This window comes from Erpetoichthys calabaricus, chromosome 14 (assembly GCF_900747795.2).
Source record: "Erpetoichthys calabaricus chromosome 14, fErpCal1.3, whole genome shotgun sequence".
Lineage (NCBI taxonomy): Eukaryota > Metazoa > Chordata > Cladistia > Polypteriformes > Polypteridae > Erpetoichthys > Erpetoichthys calabaricus.
In genome coordinates, this window is record NC_041407.2 from 11,326,954 (window position 1) to 11,343,163 (window position 16,210).

General features: G+C 41.9%; 1 protein-coding gene across 1 annotated transcript in view; it reads left to right on the plus strand.

Moving 5' to 3' along the window:
* Positions 1-10,825: 10,825 nt before the first annotated feature.
* st6galnac2 (ST6 (alpha-N-acetyl-neuraminyl-2,3-beta-galactosyl-1,3)-N-acetylgalactosaminide alpha-2,6-sialyltransferase 2) overlaps positions 10,826-16,210 on the plus strand; it is a 49,392-nt gene continuing 44,007 nt past the window's right edge. Inside the window, exon 1 of the mRNA XM_028818708.2 lies at positions 10,826-11,388. Within this exon, the coding sequence (XP_028674541.1) occupies positions 11,255-11,388 (134 nt within the window). The 5' untranslated portion in view covers positions 10,826-11,254. The remainder of the gene's footprint in view (positions 11,389-16,210) is intronic.

A 16,210-nucleotide genomic window follows, 5' to 3' on the forward strand; every position in this document is an offset into this window, starting at 1 on the left:
CATCGTAGGTACCGGAGCCGGAAGAAACGTCGTCATAGGCACCGGAATTGGACATTGACGTTATCATAGGCGCGGGAACTGTAAAGTGATGTCATCATAGGTGCCGGAACCTGGTGGGATTTCCTGTGAATGGTCTGCAGAGGATTGAGAGAGAAAGTCAGTGCATTTCGGCCCCCGGGTTTCTGGCATGGAATTATCACTATTCAGACCATTAGCGGCCACCCATTCTCATGTGTGTGACACCTCCTAGAGGCCTGTGATGACAAGGGGTCTTTTCGCATTGCTCATGATACTCCCCCTTTGTAGAGACCCCCCACCTTCACCACTCAAGTCTCCACTGGATTAGATTATATATGGGGGTGTCTGCAGGCTGCATTGTTTTAAACATGACCAACTCTTTGCTAAGAAGTTCTGTTCATTAAATCTTCCAGGTACCTTTGGGGGTCTTAATCCAGCTTTGCATTGCTCTTATGAACTTTACGGTGGTTATGTTTTGAATTATCACTATGATTCGGAAGTTTGAACATAATAATTATATGCGTACTGGGGCAATGTTTGATATATTACTGGAGGTGATGTTAACTTTGCATTTGGTGTGACCTGTGGATATTTTGGCATGAAAATGTTAGTGGGCCATGTGAACCTGGGAAAAATAACTCAGTCAGAAGGGACAAAAGCATCCTAAGAAGTCATGCAGACTGTACGAGTCAAGCACTTAAAGAGAACTTCCTCTCCTGGCCTCAGTAGATGGCTGCTAGCAAGCCTTGGAGAGGAGTCCGGCTTGGATCAGCTAATCACACTTGAGAATGTGAGCTTACACCGAGTGGTGTGGGGCAGAGTGGGCAGCATGAATGTGCAAGTAGGATGTTAACCTTTACAGGAAAGGCTACCAAAGGTGACCAGAAGAGGAAATGAAAGAAGAACAGAGATTCAAAGCCAGAAAAGTCATCCTGAGCAGGATCAAAGTTCAATTTTTAGTCTGTTCACAATGTCTGCCCATACGTTTCTGGTGAACCAAAATTGGGCCAACATGAGAGAACATGGCATCCTATTCCAGACTGATGGAATACAATTATCAAAAGATAAAAAAAACTGGATGTATGGCAGTTGACAAAGAAACACAGAAATGTAAAAATGGCTAAATTGACTACAATTGTTTTGAATAACAAAGTCATGATGATGAGGAAACTGATAAATGAAGGCATGTTCATTAAGGTAACCACACATATTGCCACCAGAGAGGAATTCAAGACCCCAGGGAAATGAGTGACAATAAGGTGAATTTGAAATGGTTCATCTGGTGGCTTTTAAATTCCCTGATAAAAAAAAAATACAAAGCCCCAGAGCACTGGCCTGAGAACAGTTCTCTAATTAATAAAACAAATGTTTGATAAGAATATCAATTCCCACTCATGTAGCACACCTAAGAGATGTAAATGCCTGTAAGGCGGCGATCTGGAACAAGTTGACTGGTAGGTAACATCTTTAGCTCTTGACTCAATGATATTCTGGAAAGTTTAGGTGAGTATGCCATGTCTAGTCATGTTAAGCAGATAGGCCTTTTCTTCTCGTACCTTTACATTCTTATGTTCTTAACTACTGGCATTGCAAGCAATGTTTGCTTCCATTTGGGAGACAGGTGTCATCCCAAAGGACTGGAAAACAGGACTTGTCATCCCTAATTGAAAAGGGAAGGGTGTTCACCTGGATTGCAGAAACTACAGAGGGATTTCACTACTCTGTGCTGGGTAAGGTCCTTGCTAGAGTCATCCTCAATAGGATCCATGATCACTTGCTCACCTACCAGCAATCAGGGCAGTCTGGTTTTAAGCCTAAGAAGTCTACCATCGACCGCATCCTGGCACTGAGGGTTCTCATGGAGCACAAACACGAATATTGGCAGAGATTTTTTACATGGTTTATTGGTTTTCATAAAGCATTCAACTCAGTTGATCGGGCTGCCCTGTGGGACATCCTGAGGGCTCGCGGGATCCCCTCAAAGTTGCTGCATGTCATGGCCGGCCTGTACACTGGTACTGTGAGTGCTGTGCAGAGTGGAGGCAGAACCTCTGCATTTTTCCCAGTTGATTCTGGGGTTTGTCAGGGGTGTGTTTTTGCTCCTACTGTGTTCAATGCTTCCATGGACTGGGTGTTGGGTGAGGTTGTGGGGTCCAGTGGCTGTGAGGTGTTTGTTGGCAAGGAAAGATGCACTGATCTTGACTTTGCTGACAATGTTGTGATCTTTGCGGAGTCAATGGAGGCTCTGATCGGGGCTCTTGAGAGACTGAGTGAGGAGTCTGAGTGTCTGGGCTTGCGAGTGTCCTGATAAAAACCAAGATCCAGACCTTTAATGACCTCTTGGGCACGGCCATCAGCAGAGTGTCTGTTTGCGGAGAGAGTGTCAACCTCATCGAGAGATTTACTTACCTCAACAGTGACATTCATGTCTCTGGTGACTCTTCCTATGAAGTCAGTAGATGGATTGGGAGAGCATGGGGGGTCATAAGGTCGCTGGAAAGGGGTGTGTGGCGCTCCCGATATCTATGCAAAAGGATGAAGGTCCAGGGGCCTCATGTATAAACGGTGCGTACGCACAGAAATGTTGCGTACGAACCTTTCCACGCTCAAATCGTGATGTATAAAACCTAAACTTGGCGTAAAGCCACGCACATTTCCACGGTAACTCGTACCTTGGCGTACGCAATTTCTCCCCTCGGTTTTGCAGACTGGCGGCACCCAGCGTCAAAGCAGTGCTACTGTTCCTGTGTGACCACCCTTTCTTTCTTAGATCCACATCCACGGCGGCGGCTTTATCAAATACACTGAAATTAACCGCATATCGTTCATAAATTTAATGCATCTGATTGTAATTAACCTGTAACAATATAATGGTCCACAGAATGGTCAAACTACTGTTCCCGTGTGCTCATCCTTTCTTTCTTAGCTCCACATTCCTGACGCGGCTTTATAAATACACTGAAATTAACTGCATATTGTTTATTAGTGTAATGCATCTGATTGTAATTAACCTGTAGCAATATAATGGGCCAGGGAATAGCCATAGTATTCCAAATACCATAACTGCTTTAGCGTTTTTACGTTTACTGCATCTTGTTCTTCTTTTTGCTGTTCCCGTTAAGGGTTGCCACTGCGGATCATCTTTTTCCATATTACTCTCACTGCACCACTCGGAGTATTTATATCACTGTATCTGAGTGTGAATCACAGCAGCAGATGATCGGAAAGAGAATTATCGGTATACAGTTTCAAGTACATACTGTACCTCAACCACGGCAAAAAGCGTCAAAGCCTTTCCTGTACGGACCTCGCGTTTCAGAAACAGTTTCATCCCAATAACTCTAAACGCACTCAATCAGTCCATCAAGTGATCCTTGTAGAACTGTTTGTACTTATAAGTACAATCACCTCACTGTAAACTTGCACTACAGTTATAATATTGCACAACCTGCGCTACTTTATAAAGCGCGTATGATGACAATATCATTTTTAAGATGAAATGCAGCAAAATATGTTGCTTATAGTATACAGGTAAAACTTTAACTTCATTTAAATAATCTGTATTGTTAATAATTAAACATGTGAGGACACGGTGCCGCAGCGTATAGTTCAAGGATAGCTCCTGCCTTGCGCTGTATTCTTGCTGGTGCTGACGCGACACTGGAAGGATAGACGAATAGAATAATTAAACATGTACTACGAAGATATTTCAATGTTCCTTAAAAGTTTTGAAGAATCGGCGTTCTAAGCTTACATATGGCTTAACGTCTATTACAGAGCTGATTGTGTGGCGATTGGAGAAAGAAAAGTATGGACAAGATTTGGTTTTAGTACGTTTGAAAGAGACAGTACTTCTGTAATAAATTATTTCATCGAAGGTCGCACATGGCACCGCAAGCCTCTTGCGTGAGATATGAACAATCACTGCGCCACCGTGTTCCCATGTTTAATAACACGCTTTCATTCCTATCATCATGAAAATGATATCACGTATACATCTCAGTATTTTAATTATTCAGAGAGCTGTAATATCTCGAATGTAATGCATTCTGTGTCCTGTCGGAGAAAGAGAAAGAACGGAAGCACGTAGTGATTCACACACATAGAGCACATAGAAGATCAAATACAGAACAAAGACTTTAACATGCTACTTGAGAAACTAGTAAAATAAACGATTTTAAGATGAAGTTTATGATGCTCTACTTTAATGGCAAAATAAACTACGTGATTAAAGTGGAAATTTCGAGATTAAAGTTGACATTTCGTGCTTTTTTCCCACTGTGTGCCTATGTTTTTTGTTTGTACCCTAATACGCTTTCATATGACACTCAGACGGTGGGCTACGACTTGCCTTTTCACGGCGACTTTGATATGTGATTTCTTTTTTATTTCGGGCACTGTGCGACTTTGTGAATTTGATCTTTCGAGTTTCTCCGACACTCTGTCACTCGATCAGCTTCCTTTTGTTGATTATACCACTGTTTAAACCAACAAATAGTACGTTTTTCCTTTGCCTCCACTTGGTATTCGCTGAAATTCTTATATTTTCCCCTGTGCTTTTCCCATTGTCTTTTCACAGAAGGCTATTTATATTGATTTGCATATTCAAAGAGGCGTAATTCTGGGAGGAGTTGGGGCGGGACAGAAGGCGCGTGCACGTGCGTTACTTTTCACGCAAATCGGGATTTATGTAGTGGAAGAACGTGAAAGTATGCGTGCGCACAGATTCTTGCATCTGGATTTTTCTGTGCGTACGCACAATCCCGCTTTTGTGCTTACGCCATGTTATAGTGTGAGTTCTACGCACGGCGTTATACATGAGGCCCCAGGTTTTTAGAGTCCTGGTGCTTCTTGTTTTGTTATATGGTTGCGAGACATGGATGCTATCCAGTGATCTGAGACAAAGACAGGACTCCTTCGGTACTGTGTCTCTTCAGAGAATCCTTGGGTACCGTTGGTTTGACTTTGTGCTGATTGAGTGGTTTTTCACGGAGTCCTGAATGAGGCACATTACCTGCATTGTGAGGAAGCATCAGTTACAGCACTATGGCTATGTGGCGTGATTCCCCAAGGGTGATCCAGGTCACATGATCCTAAGTGTTGGGTACACGAGCAGCTGGACCAGACCAAGGGGACGCCCACATAACACCTGGCTACGGGAGATAGACGGTCATTTCTGGGGGGGTGAGACTGGACCACATGTCTGCCTGGGGGGTTGCCAACCAGGATCCCGATCTGTTTCATCATTTGGAGGGTGCGGCAACGCGCTGTACCAGTGCATACGCCCCAACCTGACTTGACCTGACATAGTTAGCTTGGTTGGTCTACTGTACTTACTGTTTTTCTGCAAAAATTTCTTATGTGTATTTTGGGGTAGTGGTTAGCGCAGCTTGCGGTGGGTTGGCACCCTGCCCGGGATTGGTTCCTGCCTTGTGCCCTGTGTTGGCTAGGATTGGCTCCAGCAGACCCCTGTGACCCTGTGTTCGGATTCAGCGGGTTGGAAAATGGATGGATGGATGGGTTAGCACAGCTGTCCCACTTTTCCAGAGTATATGGCTTGAATCTTGGCCCAGCCAGCGTCTTACTGAAGGAAGAGAGAGAGGGGAAAGTTAGGAGCATACGCTGATATACCCACCACATGACAAACCACCTCAAGATCAGAGATTTGGACCCAAATACAGCTATGCAATGGGTGACACCTCAGCATCACACTACTTCAGATGAAATGGAACCATGTGAGGATTTTTATGGTGGCTGGAGTGCCAATCCCACCACCAACCCCCAAGCAGTTCTGCTGGATGCAGGTTAACATCATACCCAGGACGGAGCAAATGCATTTAAGGGCCTTGCTCAAGGGCCCAACAGAGTGGACTCACTTCTGGCGTTAATAGGATTTGAACCAGCAACCTTCTGATTGCCAGTGCAGATCTCTAGCCTCAGAGCCACCACTCCAAACAGAGGTTCAGTAAGAATTTTCCTAAATAAAATAAATCACAGACACTTTTACTTCTTTAGTTGTCCAAAGCATGGATTTTCTTTATTGTCACGCACACAGACCCCAGTTGCTAGGTTCACGTGTGCACCTCGCTCATTTACAGATGTGCCTTTATGTTACAAATTGTCTGACATTTAACGATTCACACCTTGGTTAATATGTACATCTTATAAATGCTGATTCTCAAAACACACAAGTTGGTTATTGGTATAAACACCATGTCCTTGAGAAGTCCATTTTGGAATGTACTTGTCAAACCCAAAGAAGCTGAAAAAAGTTGGAAACTGTTTAATTTCCTCCTATTTAGACTTAACTAATTAACTAAACATGAAGATGACATATAAAATAAAACACATGAAGTTTTCCATTAGCTTAAATATGTTATTTATCTATTAATTATTACTACTGTATGCTGAGCACTGCCAAATTAATGATTATGCAGACCATGTCAGGTGTGCTTTTCCCAGAAGATTAAATGAACAAACATACTACACACTTCTGTGACCGCAAATAGCATAGCAAAGCAAGCTTGAGGACCACTATGCTTGCACAGAGGCCCTTGAGACTCCCAGAATTTCACATAAAATCCCAGAATCTTCCAACTATACCCCACATTATCATATACTGTATACACTGTGGACCCTCAGGGGGTGTACAGCCACCCCAACCCGACACGGACAGAGAGAGACACAAGTCCTGGAAGCAACACGTGTTTATTTTTCTACATGGGAAACGCTTTCTCTTGTTTCCCACCTCACCGCACAGTCACAATAAGTAAAGTCCACAGCACTTTCTTTTCTTTGCTCCTCTTTCTCTCTCTTCACCACTACCACCACCACTCCTCCTCCAGCAAGCTTCATCTACATCCTCCCAACTATGGCTCCCAGAATTGTAGTTGCTGGATCCTTTTGTAAGGCACCTGGAATGTCTCCAGCTGCTCATTAACCTACTTCCAGTAGCACCTCTGGGTGTGGTGGAAGAGCTGAAACCCAGGGCTCAGCAGTAGCTGCAGCACCCCTTGGCATCACCCACGGACTCCAGCAGGGCTGCACCAAACTACAACTAGCTCACCTTTGGGAACGTGGCTGAAAACGGAAGTGTCCCAGAGGGAAAGCCATGCAGGCCTTGGGGAGAACAGGCACAATCTGTTATATTACAGCCATAGTGTGCTCCCTGACTTGTGTTTAATTTCCTTTTTTGCCCTTTCTTTGTTTATTTTAATGCAATACTTTTCATGTGTCTATTGTAATTATGTACTTTTGCTAACAATGTTCTGTTTATCTATTATTTAGTATCTATGTATTGTGCTTCAATGTTCTCTTATGTCCCTAGTGCTTTGTTGGTGGACCTTAAGAGGCCAGACTACTCTAATGTCACTGTTGAAGGACCACCCTCAGCCTACAGTGCATATCTGAGGAAGTTGAGAGAAAGAAGAATGCAGCCAATTACAAGTGGGTCCTTGAAGGAAACCTGCTCCAGAGTGCACGTAACCTCAGGCAGGGGCAACAGTTCAGCTTTCAGCACGACAATAACCTCAAGCATACAGCCAAGGCAATGATAGAGTGGCTTCAGGACAAGTCTCCGACTATCTTGAAGTGGTCCAGCCAAACTCCAAAAAAACATCTGTGGAGAGACCTGATGATGGCAGTTTACTGACACTTCCCATCCAATCTAATGGAGCTTGACAGGATCTGTTAGGAAGTATTGGAAAAAACTGCCCAAATCCACGTGTGCAAAGCTTCTAGAGACTTACTCCAAGAAGACTTGAAGCTGGAATTGCAGCCAAAGTGGCTTCTACAAGTCCTGAATTAAGGGTCGAAATACTTCTAGGAATGAGAAATTTCAGTTTTGATTTTTTTAAAATCTGTAAACCTTTTTGAAAACATGTTCTCACTTTGTCATTATGGGCTATTGAGTGCAGATTGATGGGCACTGAAAATTAAATCTACAACAATAAATTGTACAGAAAGTGAATACTTTCTCCATTGTTAAAAAAAGCTTTATCCTTGGTGTGGTTTGGTTTGAAAGTGTCGTCAGATATCACATTTGTTTCTGTCTCATGGTGTAGGAGTTTCGCTTCTCTTTTGTATAAACACAGCTGGCTGGGACTAGCTAGCACTTAATTCATCACCTGATTTATGTAAAGTGTCCCTAAGCTCTTCATTTTATTTTTATTTTTTACTGATTTTTCGCATAAATTAGGTCAATTTTAATTTGTTATTTTCCCCTGTGCTAGCTGGGAAAGGCTTCAGCCCCGCTAAGCTCGTGACCCTACTATGGATCAAGTGGGTCAGAAAATGACATGAAATTCAGAACTTTTAACATCTTGTCAGTGAAGCAATGGAAGGGCTGAGGGGGTGTCATTATTTTGGCTGTGTTTAGCCCATCATTTGGCCTTGATCCAGCTCTGAACAGAGTCCAGAATCCTTGTCACCTCAAATGGGTTCAGCTCCCAAGTCTCAGCTGGTTTCATTTTTATGAGGGCCTCCTAACTTCTAGACCCCTGGGCCTCCAATCTAAAAGGCTTGACCGAGGATCCATGCATGCTTCTTTTTCTTCTTTCGGCTGTTCTCATTAGGGGTTGCCACAGCAGATCATCTTTTTCCATATCTTCCTGTCCTCTACATCTAGCTCCATAACACTCACCACCTGCATGTCCTCCCTCACCACATCCATAAACCTCCTCTTATGCCTTCCTCTTGCCTGGCAGCTCCGTCCTTAACATCCTTCTCCCAATATACTCAGCATCTGCCCTCTCCACATGTCCAAACCAACACAATCTCGGCTCTCTGACTTTGTCTCCCATATGTAAAAAAGGGGGTTTCCACAAGACAAATGCAGTAGTGGTCAACTTAAAACACAGAAATTAAGACTAATAAATCACTGACAGCATTTCGTTTTTCTTGTGCCCAGCTTCCATGCACCTGCTCGCCTTGGGTGTCCAAACTTGACTCATCCACCTCTCCCTGATTTATCCAGTCTACAGTAGGAGCTGAAGGTTATAAAAAGGGTCCATTGACAAAACTGAGACAGAAGAGACAACCTACAGTCCAATTAGTTCCATTCTGCTTAGGTATGCTTTAAAAGCCAACTAGATGAACAGGTATGGAGGACTGGATGAGGTTGATTTTGATGAACATTCATTTTCATGCTGGTCATAACATCTTGCTCCCCTGACAGTCACTAACAGTTGGGAGGGATTCCGGGTGTTCATTCCGGGGGGTAGACATTGGTGCATATGTGTGTAAAGTGGCAGTGTTGTTCCTCCCTTGTTCTAACTATAAATTCCAGGTCTGCACCAAAATCTGCCTACCCAAAAGTATCATTGTACTTTAAAGATTTAGGTGTACTGGATTAATTTCTGAAATTTAAATTTCTCAACCACAAAGCATTTCCACAAGATATCGGGTTCAGAGGAAAAATGCTATTTTGAAAAAAAGTTTATTTTTAAAAAATCATTTTTATTTATTTTATGACATTCAAATTGTTTGTCCTCACAATATTACTTTGGCAGTTTTCCCTTTTCTTACCGTTAGTTGAGATGGAAACACCCCAAAATCAAATATCTGCTACACATTTTTGAATACACAATGGGTTGATCTGACAATTAAAGGTGCTGCTTATGAGAAGGATTTAGGAGTTGCAGCAGACTCATCAAAATCAACTGCCAGACAGTGTGCAGAAGCCATTAAGTAGACTAAAAGAATGATTGGTTATATAGCGCCCTGATCTATAAAGCACAAGTCCAAGGAGGTTCTGCTTAAGCTTTATAACGCACTGGTGAGGCAGGTGAGGAGTACTGAGTGCAGTTTTAGTCTCCAAGCTACAAAAAAGACACATCAGCACTAGAAAAAGTACAGAGAAGAGTGACTAGGTTGATTCCAGGAGTGGAGCGGATTAGTTATAAATTAAGATTAAAAGAGCTGAACCCTTTCAGTTTAAGCACACAGGGGTCAAGGAGTGACATGACTGAAGCGTACCATGCAATGTATACTGCACGTGCGCAGAACAGCTTTCGAGCACATTTCGGTGGGTTACGTGGTTTGATATAACACCGGCAACGGAAAATTTCTGTGGTGACCCCGGTTCCCTTGATGCCCTAAACACGTTATTTTGTTTAATGGTTAATCCAGCCTTATGTGTACTGTATGTGTTGGTACCAATACGGATTTAATTGCTGACATTTTATGTAATTGTTTTAATACATTTGTTCTCCACTGTTGGTCTTTGCCGTTTTGTTGATATTATCTTAATACTCTTATTTAATCGATCGATAACGAGGAAGGAGTCCGCAGGCGGTTTAGAGCTGAAATGGATCAAAAACATCACCAAAAGCGTTGACTTACAGCGGTATCGTCCGGGAAAGGGCGAAGCGATATAATATGTGTAATTCAAAACTGTTTGAAGTGTAAAAACTAACTGAAAAATATATTGTTTTTTTTTTCTCTGAAATAGCGTTTTCAAATTATTTAAAATCTACATATATCAAAATCTGGTTGTGATAGAACAATTCTTATTTGGCAGATTTGGACTCTATGCACGCTCAAATCGTTAAAGAACACATGCAATCTTTGATGGGGGCGATAACTTTTTTGTTTTTGCGGACAAATGTGTTAAATTAATCCATTACTTTTAAACTGGAGACTGATTTTTTTCCTCCCAAGTCGCAAAGATCATAAAACAAAACCACACCTAAAGCGGCATGCATTCAGCCTCTTGAGAGTCACGCCCACTTTTTTGCATAGTCACGCCTCTTAGGCGTCCCCCCAAAAAACTCAAATACTGTACTATACAATTGCGAAAGAAATTTCTAAAAAATGAAGTAATTTAGTTCCAAACTTACAAGCTAAACCGTAACATCGTAACCCTGACAGCAGATGTGGCGTGGCGCGGCGCTCCTGAGGGGCAGGTCATCTATCTCCGCCCTGGCTGGCAACAAACACTTCACACAGCTGACAGGTGGGAGTGTTCGAAGTCCACGCTTTTCTTTCTTTCCAGAAACCGCCTATTTTTAAAGCGTTACCTGTCAATATCGCCAGACGCAAACGTTATACCTTCATCAGCCGGATCGCCCGCTAGCGCTGAAGTCGCGCGTCTAGCCTGGACGAAGTGCGAGGTCCCGGACTGGCCGATAGGCAGGCAGGGGGAGAGAGATAGCGCGGGCGGGCAGGCAGGCAGGCAGGCAGGCATGGACTGTAGTGGCGCCCTCTGAGCCCCGCCACTTGTTACCGCTCGCACACAATGAACGGCGTTTCCTGGAGGCTTTGTAAAGGGAAGGCTTACTGTTTTGCTGTCGTTGTACTGGTGACAATTTCAAGTTTTCTTTATGGGCATTATCGCCTCTCCGGACTCGTTGGCGCTGGTGAAAAACCTCGGTAAGTTGTTTTGTGTTATTTGTACTTTTTCCTTGTGGCGAGTTTCCAGCTCTTGTTTGGTTAAATCTGCCTGCTATTCACCATGGAGAGGAAGGCTGTTTGAGTTCCCGCAAGGCAATTATTAACTTGTGTTTCTAACATTTTGTTTTCCGTTAAATCATTGTAGGATTCTGCATGGTTTACTTTGCTGTGCGGTTCTTAAATTCGTATTCTTTTTCCTACCGAACGCCGTGTCAAAAGACAAGCCCGCGGCACCTGCCCCGGGGGCTCACGCACTTCACTCGTACGTTATAGTGGGGGCTATTCTACGATACTTGCTGCGACATAACCGCCGCATGGATTTCTCTTGACTTTTTAATAACACTCCAAGTTGAACTTTTGGTGATCGGATACGGTATTCCAAATTAAACGCTGGGGTGTGCAGGCTAAAAAGCAGCGGTTCAAGCCTCGGCTTGTCGTGCATTCTTCATGCTGGAGCCTCTGCCACCGCGCTGCTCGGGGGCACGCAAAACGTAGCAGTTACCGGATTAGCAGTCGCTGCGCTGAACTGCCTTTTTAGTACGTAGATGATCCTCCTGGCATGGAAACGCATTAAGTTTTGCTTTTGAAAGGTCTATTGATTTTTTTTTTTTTTTTGCATGTTACCATTTTAATGTTTTGCTTTATTGTGTGGATTTGTTGCCATTTAACTTGCGTTCCGGCCGACAAATATCACGCCAGGCCCTATAAAGCGTGACCCTCACATGGAGGTGGGAAGAAGAAGTTGCAATTTAACTTTCTTCACTTATTAATAACGTTCACAGTTGTTCGCCTTTTTGAATATCCTGCTGCAGCTACGGAGTTTTCTCCTTGCGAATGTCTTCATCATCTTGCTCACTTTTCCATTTATTTTACGCTAGCAGTCAAAACATAAGAGGCATCCAAAAATGTTAATGGTTTTTGATTAGAAATGGGTGTCTTTTTATCAAAACACAATTAAATTGATCTAAAAATACAGCCAAGACATCACTAGGCTGTTACTGCTTGAAACTACGTATTTTAAATTTATTATTCATGTGACTGTAAATCCCCATTTTCAGCAACCATTCATTTAGAGTAATAGATGTGAGAGACTAATTGGGGAAATTCAAAACAGTGTGTTTATTTAGTGTCCTAATGGTAAACTCCCATAGCATATCCTTAATTAGTCGTGGTTATTAGAGAAACCTTTACTTGTATTAACACCACAGAAGTCTGTTATCATGTTGATTAGATTGCAAGGTACTAACATTCCTAAAGTTAAATTCTGGGTTCAGAAATAGCCAAAATTAAACCAAATTCTTAAAACACATCTGTCTATTGTGTGTGGTTTGGGTCTATGAGGGAGGAGCGAAAGCTTTAGATTCGTCAAAAAATTTTGATCGTCTGTTTTTGAAAGATCTCAGTATTTTAGGGTTCCCTGATACCGGAAACATCAATATCTCTGAGTGTGTGTGTGTGTCTGTGTCTGTGTGTCACAGTTGCTTGAGGATGGTCTAGAGCTAAAAGAAAGAAAGAAAAATACCCAACTCGAAACTTAAGCCTTTTATGAGATAATGATGTTTTGATTAGTTTTTGAGCCAAATCGTGCAAGAGAAAAAGGCGCTATAGAGGAACCCTGAAATGCTGTGATTCTGCAATTAATTATGAATTCTTCTCATTGATTGCTTTCATTATGACTTGTTTTATGATCAGAAAGATCAGCATCAGAGCAGTAATTACTGAAATGTTAGAATAATTTGGGTAACTTGTTTCCTAGGGCGCAAAGCCGACTGATGCTCATGTCTGTGCAGAATGAAGGTTATAGCATTTGACCAAATATATGAAATCTTCCGTTTCTCGGCAAAGATGTCTACTACTGTCTTGAAGAAGAGGGCAGACTGGATATAACCAGGATAGAAAAAGCAAGGGAAGGTCCAGATGCACAACGGCATAAAGAGGAGAACATCATCAATGTGAGAAATTAACCCCTTACAGGCCCTTTGTTGACTTCTTACTTTAATGCACACTAAATACCAGTGTAATCTGCAACAAAGAAAAGATGACTCCAGGATGGTGACCATAGTACTCTTCTCCAGTCATCTTCTGTCCAGTGTCTGTGTTCTTCTGCCTTCCCCAAAAGATGTGGCTTTTTCTTTGAATCTCTGCCTTTTAGGCCTGCATCCTGGAATTGTCTTTTCTCTGTTGCTGACGACACTTGTATTTGCCCTGTATTTAAGGAAGAAGCCTACTGAGGACTATAAGGTGTTTTGTTTCGCACATTCTAATGTCCTTATCCTCTTGTGCAGTTGTGTGTCTCGGCCTTCCCCTTTTTCTGTCCTGGTTAGATCCAATTTGTCCTCTTCTCTAAAAACAGCAACAGCCTTATGAATGTGAATTTCCCCTTGGGGATTAATAAAGTATCTATCTAGACACCTTTTTATGAAATGTTCAGTTTCTTGGCAACCATTTCCATGGGATAACCATTGTTTGTGAAGAAAATAAGCAATAGACTGACGTGTTGTAAGAATAATGTTTCATTTTGGCCATTTCTGAACCCAGAATTTAAGTGTGAGTGCCAGTACTTTGAAACCCCAGTGAACAGAATTAACAGTTTTCAGCAGTGCTAATGCAATTAAGGCTTCTATAATAACTTTTTAGCATTTAAAAAGTTCACGTCTAAGCTAAGTGCATTGACCATTGGGACACTGAAGGAACAGCTGCTGAAAATGGGGCTTTGTAGTCATGTCAATAATAAATTCCATCATTAGCAATATTAGTAGTGTCTTGGCTATATTTTTAAATCGGTTTAGTGGTATCTTGATAAGAGTATCAATTTCCATCAAAAGATGGAACATTTCTGGGTGTTTCCAGACTTGTTACTCTGTCATGCTACTGTAGTTTATAGTTATGGCCATGAATGTTTAAGCAGAATGCAGACAAAAAAAATGATATAATACAAGCCAATGTTGACTAATGCTGTACAAGCAAAGTGAAAAATTTCCAAGGATTAAAGGACAAATCTTTTTAGTTGTGTTGCATAATCCACATGTCAGTTACCTGTATATGCGAAAAAATGTTGAAAATGCTTGCATTTTTATGTAAAGTATTGTTAGATGCTTCCCAAAAAATCAGCCCACATCATAAAGATCAGGATTGCTTTTTTTTTTTTGTATTTTATTGGAGGAAAATAACATTTTATACAATCAAGTCTAATGTAACAAAACAGAATTCTACCCCTACCCGAGAGAGGCAAGCCAACAACATGAGCAAAAATAAAATAAAAAATGAAAGTATTTGCTTTTTAAATTGAAGATCTGCTTCTTCCTCTCATTCTTTGGTCAAGAGCAGGCGTGTCAAGCTGTGATCCTGGAAGGCTGCTATGGCTGCAGGTTTTTGCACTAGATACTTTTGATTCTTTTTTTTTTTTAAATGGATAACCTGTTACAGCTACTAATTTACCATAATAATCTTAATTATGATTGGTTGTTTTTTCCCTTAATTGGCAGCCAAACAAAGATACAAAACAAGCCATCAAATAACCACCTAATTCAGGGGTTTGTAATTGAGGACCACCATTGTCATTCCAACCAATTTCCTATTTAGCTGTTAATGATTTTAACATATCGTTATATTCCTTGACTGATCAGTCATTTCTAAATCTGATTTCCCCCGCCAAAGAGATTACCATCCAAACATTTTGAGTTAGAGCAGATCAGTATTTTTTTTTTTTCCATCCCCAAACCACAAAGAGAGATTGAATGAATGACAAGTGCAAATGAAAACTAAGTTTGCCCAGTTTATATTTTGGCTCATTTTGCATCTCATTATTGTTTGAATGCTCATGAAAGAAGTCATTAAACAATTTTAAATACAAGTCAAACCAAGGCAACACAGTGTGTTCCTTTATCATTAGTAATCCTCTTTAATAAAACCCGTGTGCATCCAGTGTCCGTGTGTGTGTGTGTCTTCTGGTGAAGTGCACATGCGCGGGGCATGGTGCGATGTTTCAAAGGCTGCGTGACGCGTCACACAAGACAGAGAGGGCGGCACCTATAAAATATCACGCAGCCGATCCAATCGGATTTCTGTAAATGAGGTAAGACTTAAAACAAAAGGCACGAAAAATCCAATCCGGTACTGAGACGCGGAGACCAGCTTCCCCAAAGAGGTGGGATTAGTGTTGTTTGTTGTGCAAGTTTTCACTTTGAGGATGTCAGATTTGCGATTAAGAAGCCTGGCCCGGTAAAGTGTAAGTCATTGAAGGGGTTTTCCTAAATATACGAATTTTCATGATATTACAATAGGATGACTTTTAAAAGTAGATTTATTTCCGCGCACATAAAATCCGTTGCTGGGGAGACACCACACATACAATAATCAGCTGCACGCCAGCACAGATTAAAATACTTGCTGGGGAACTGCACAGTACTTGCTGGAGAGACCCCACAAGCACGATAATCAACTGCACGCCACACATTACATCGGTTGCTGGGGAGAATCTGCTGATTGCCCACTGTTGTGACAGAAAATTAAACGCATATTACGGACATCAAAGCCAGTATTACTGTCAGAGAAAATTACAGGCATTTTACGGAAATACAAACCAGTATTACTGCAAGAGAAAATTAAAGGCACACAATACAGTGATGCATATTACAGCCACATACAAGCCAGTATTACTGTACTAGAAAATATTACGGACGTACAAGCCTATATTACAAGCCTATATACAGGATGGAGTGGTGGCTCTGAGGCTAGGGATATGCCCTGGCAATCGGAAGGTTGCCGGTTCGAATCCCGTAAATGCCAAAAAAAGGTACTC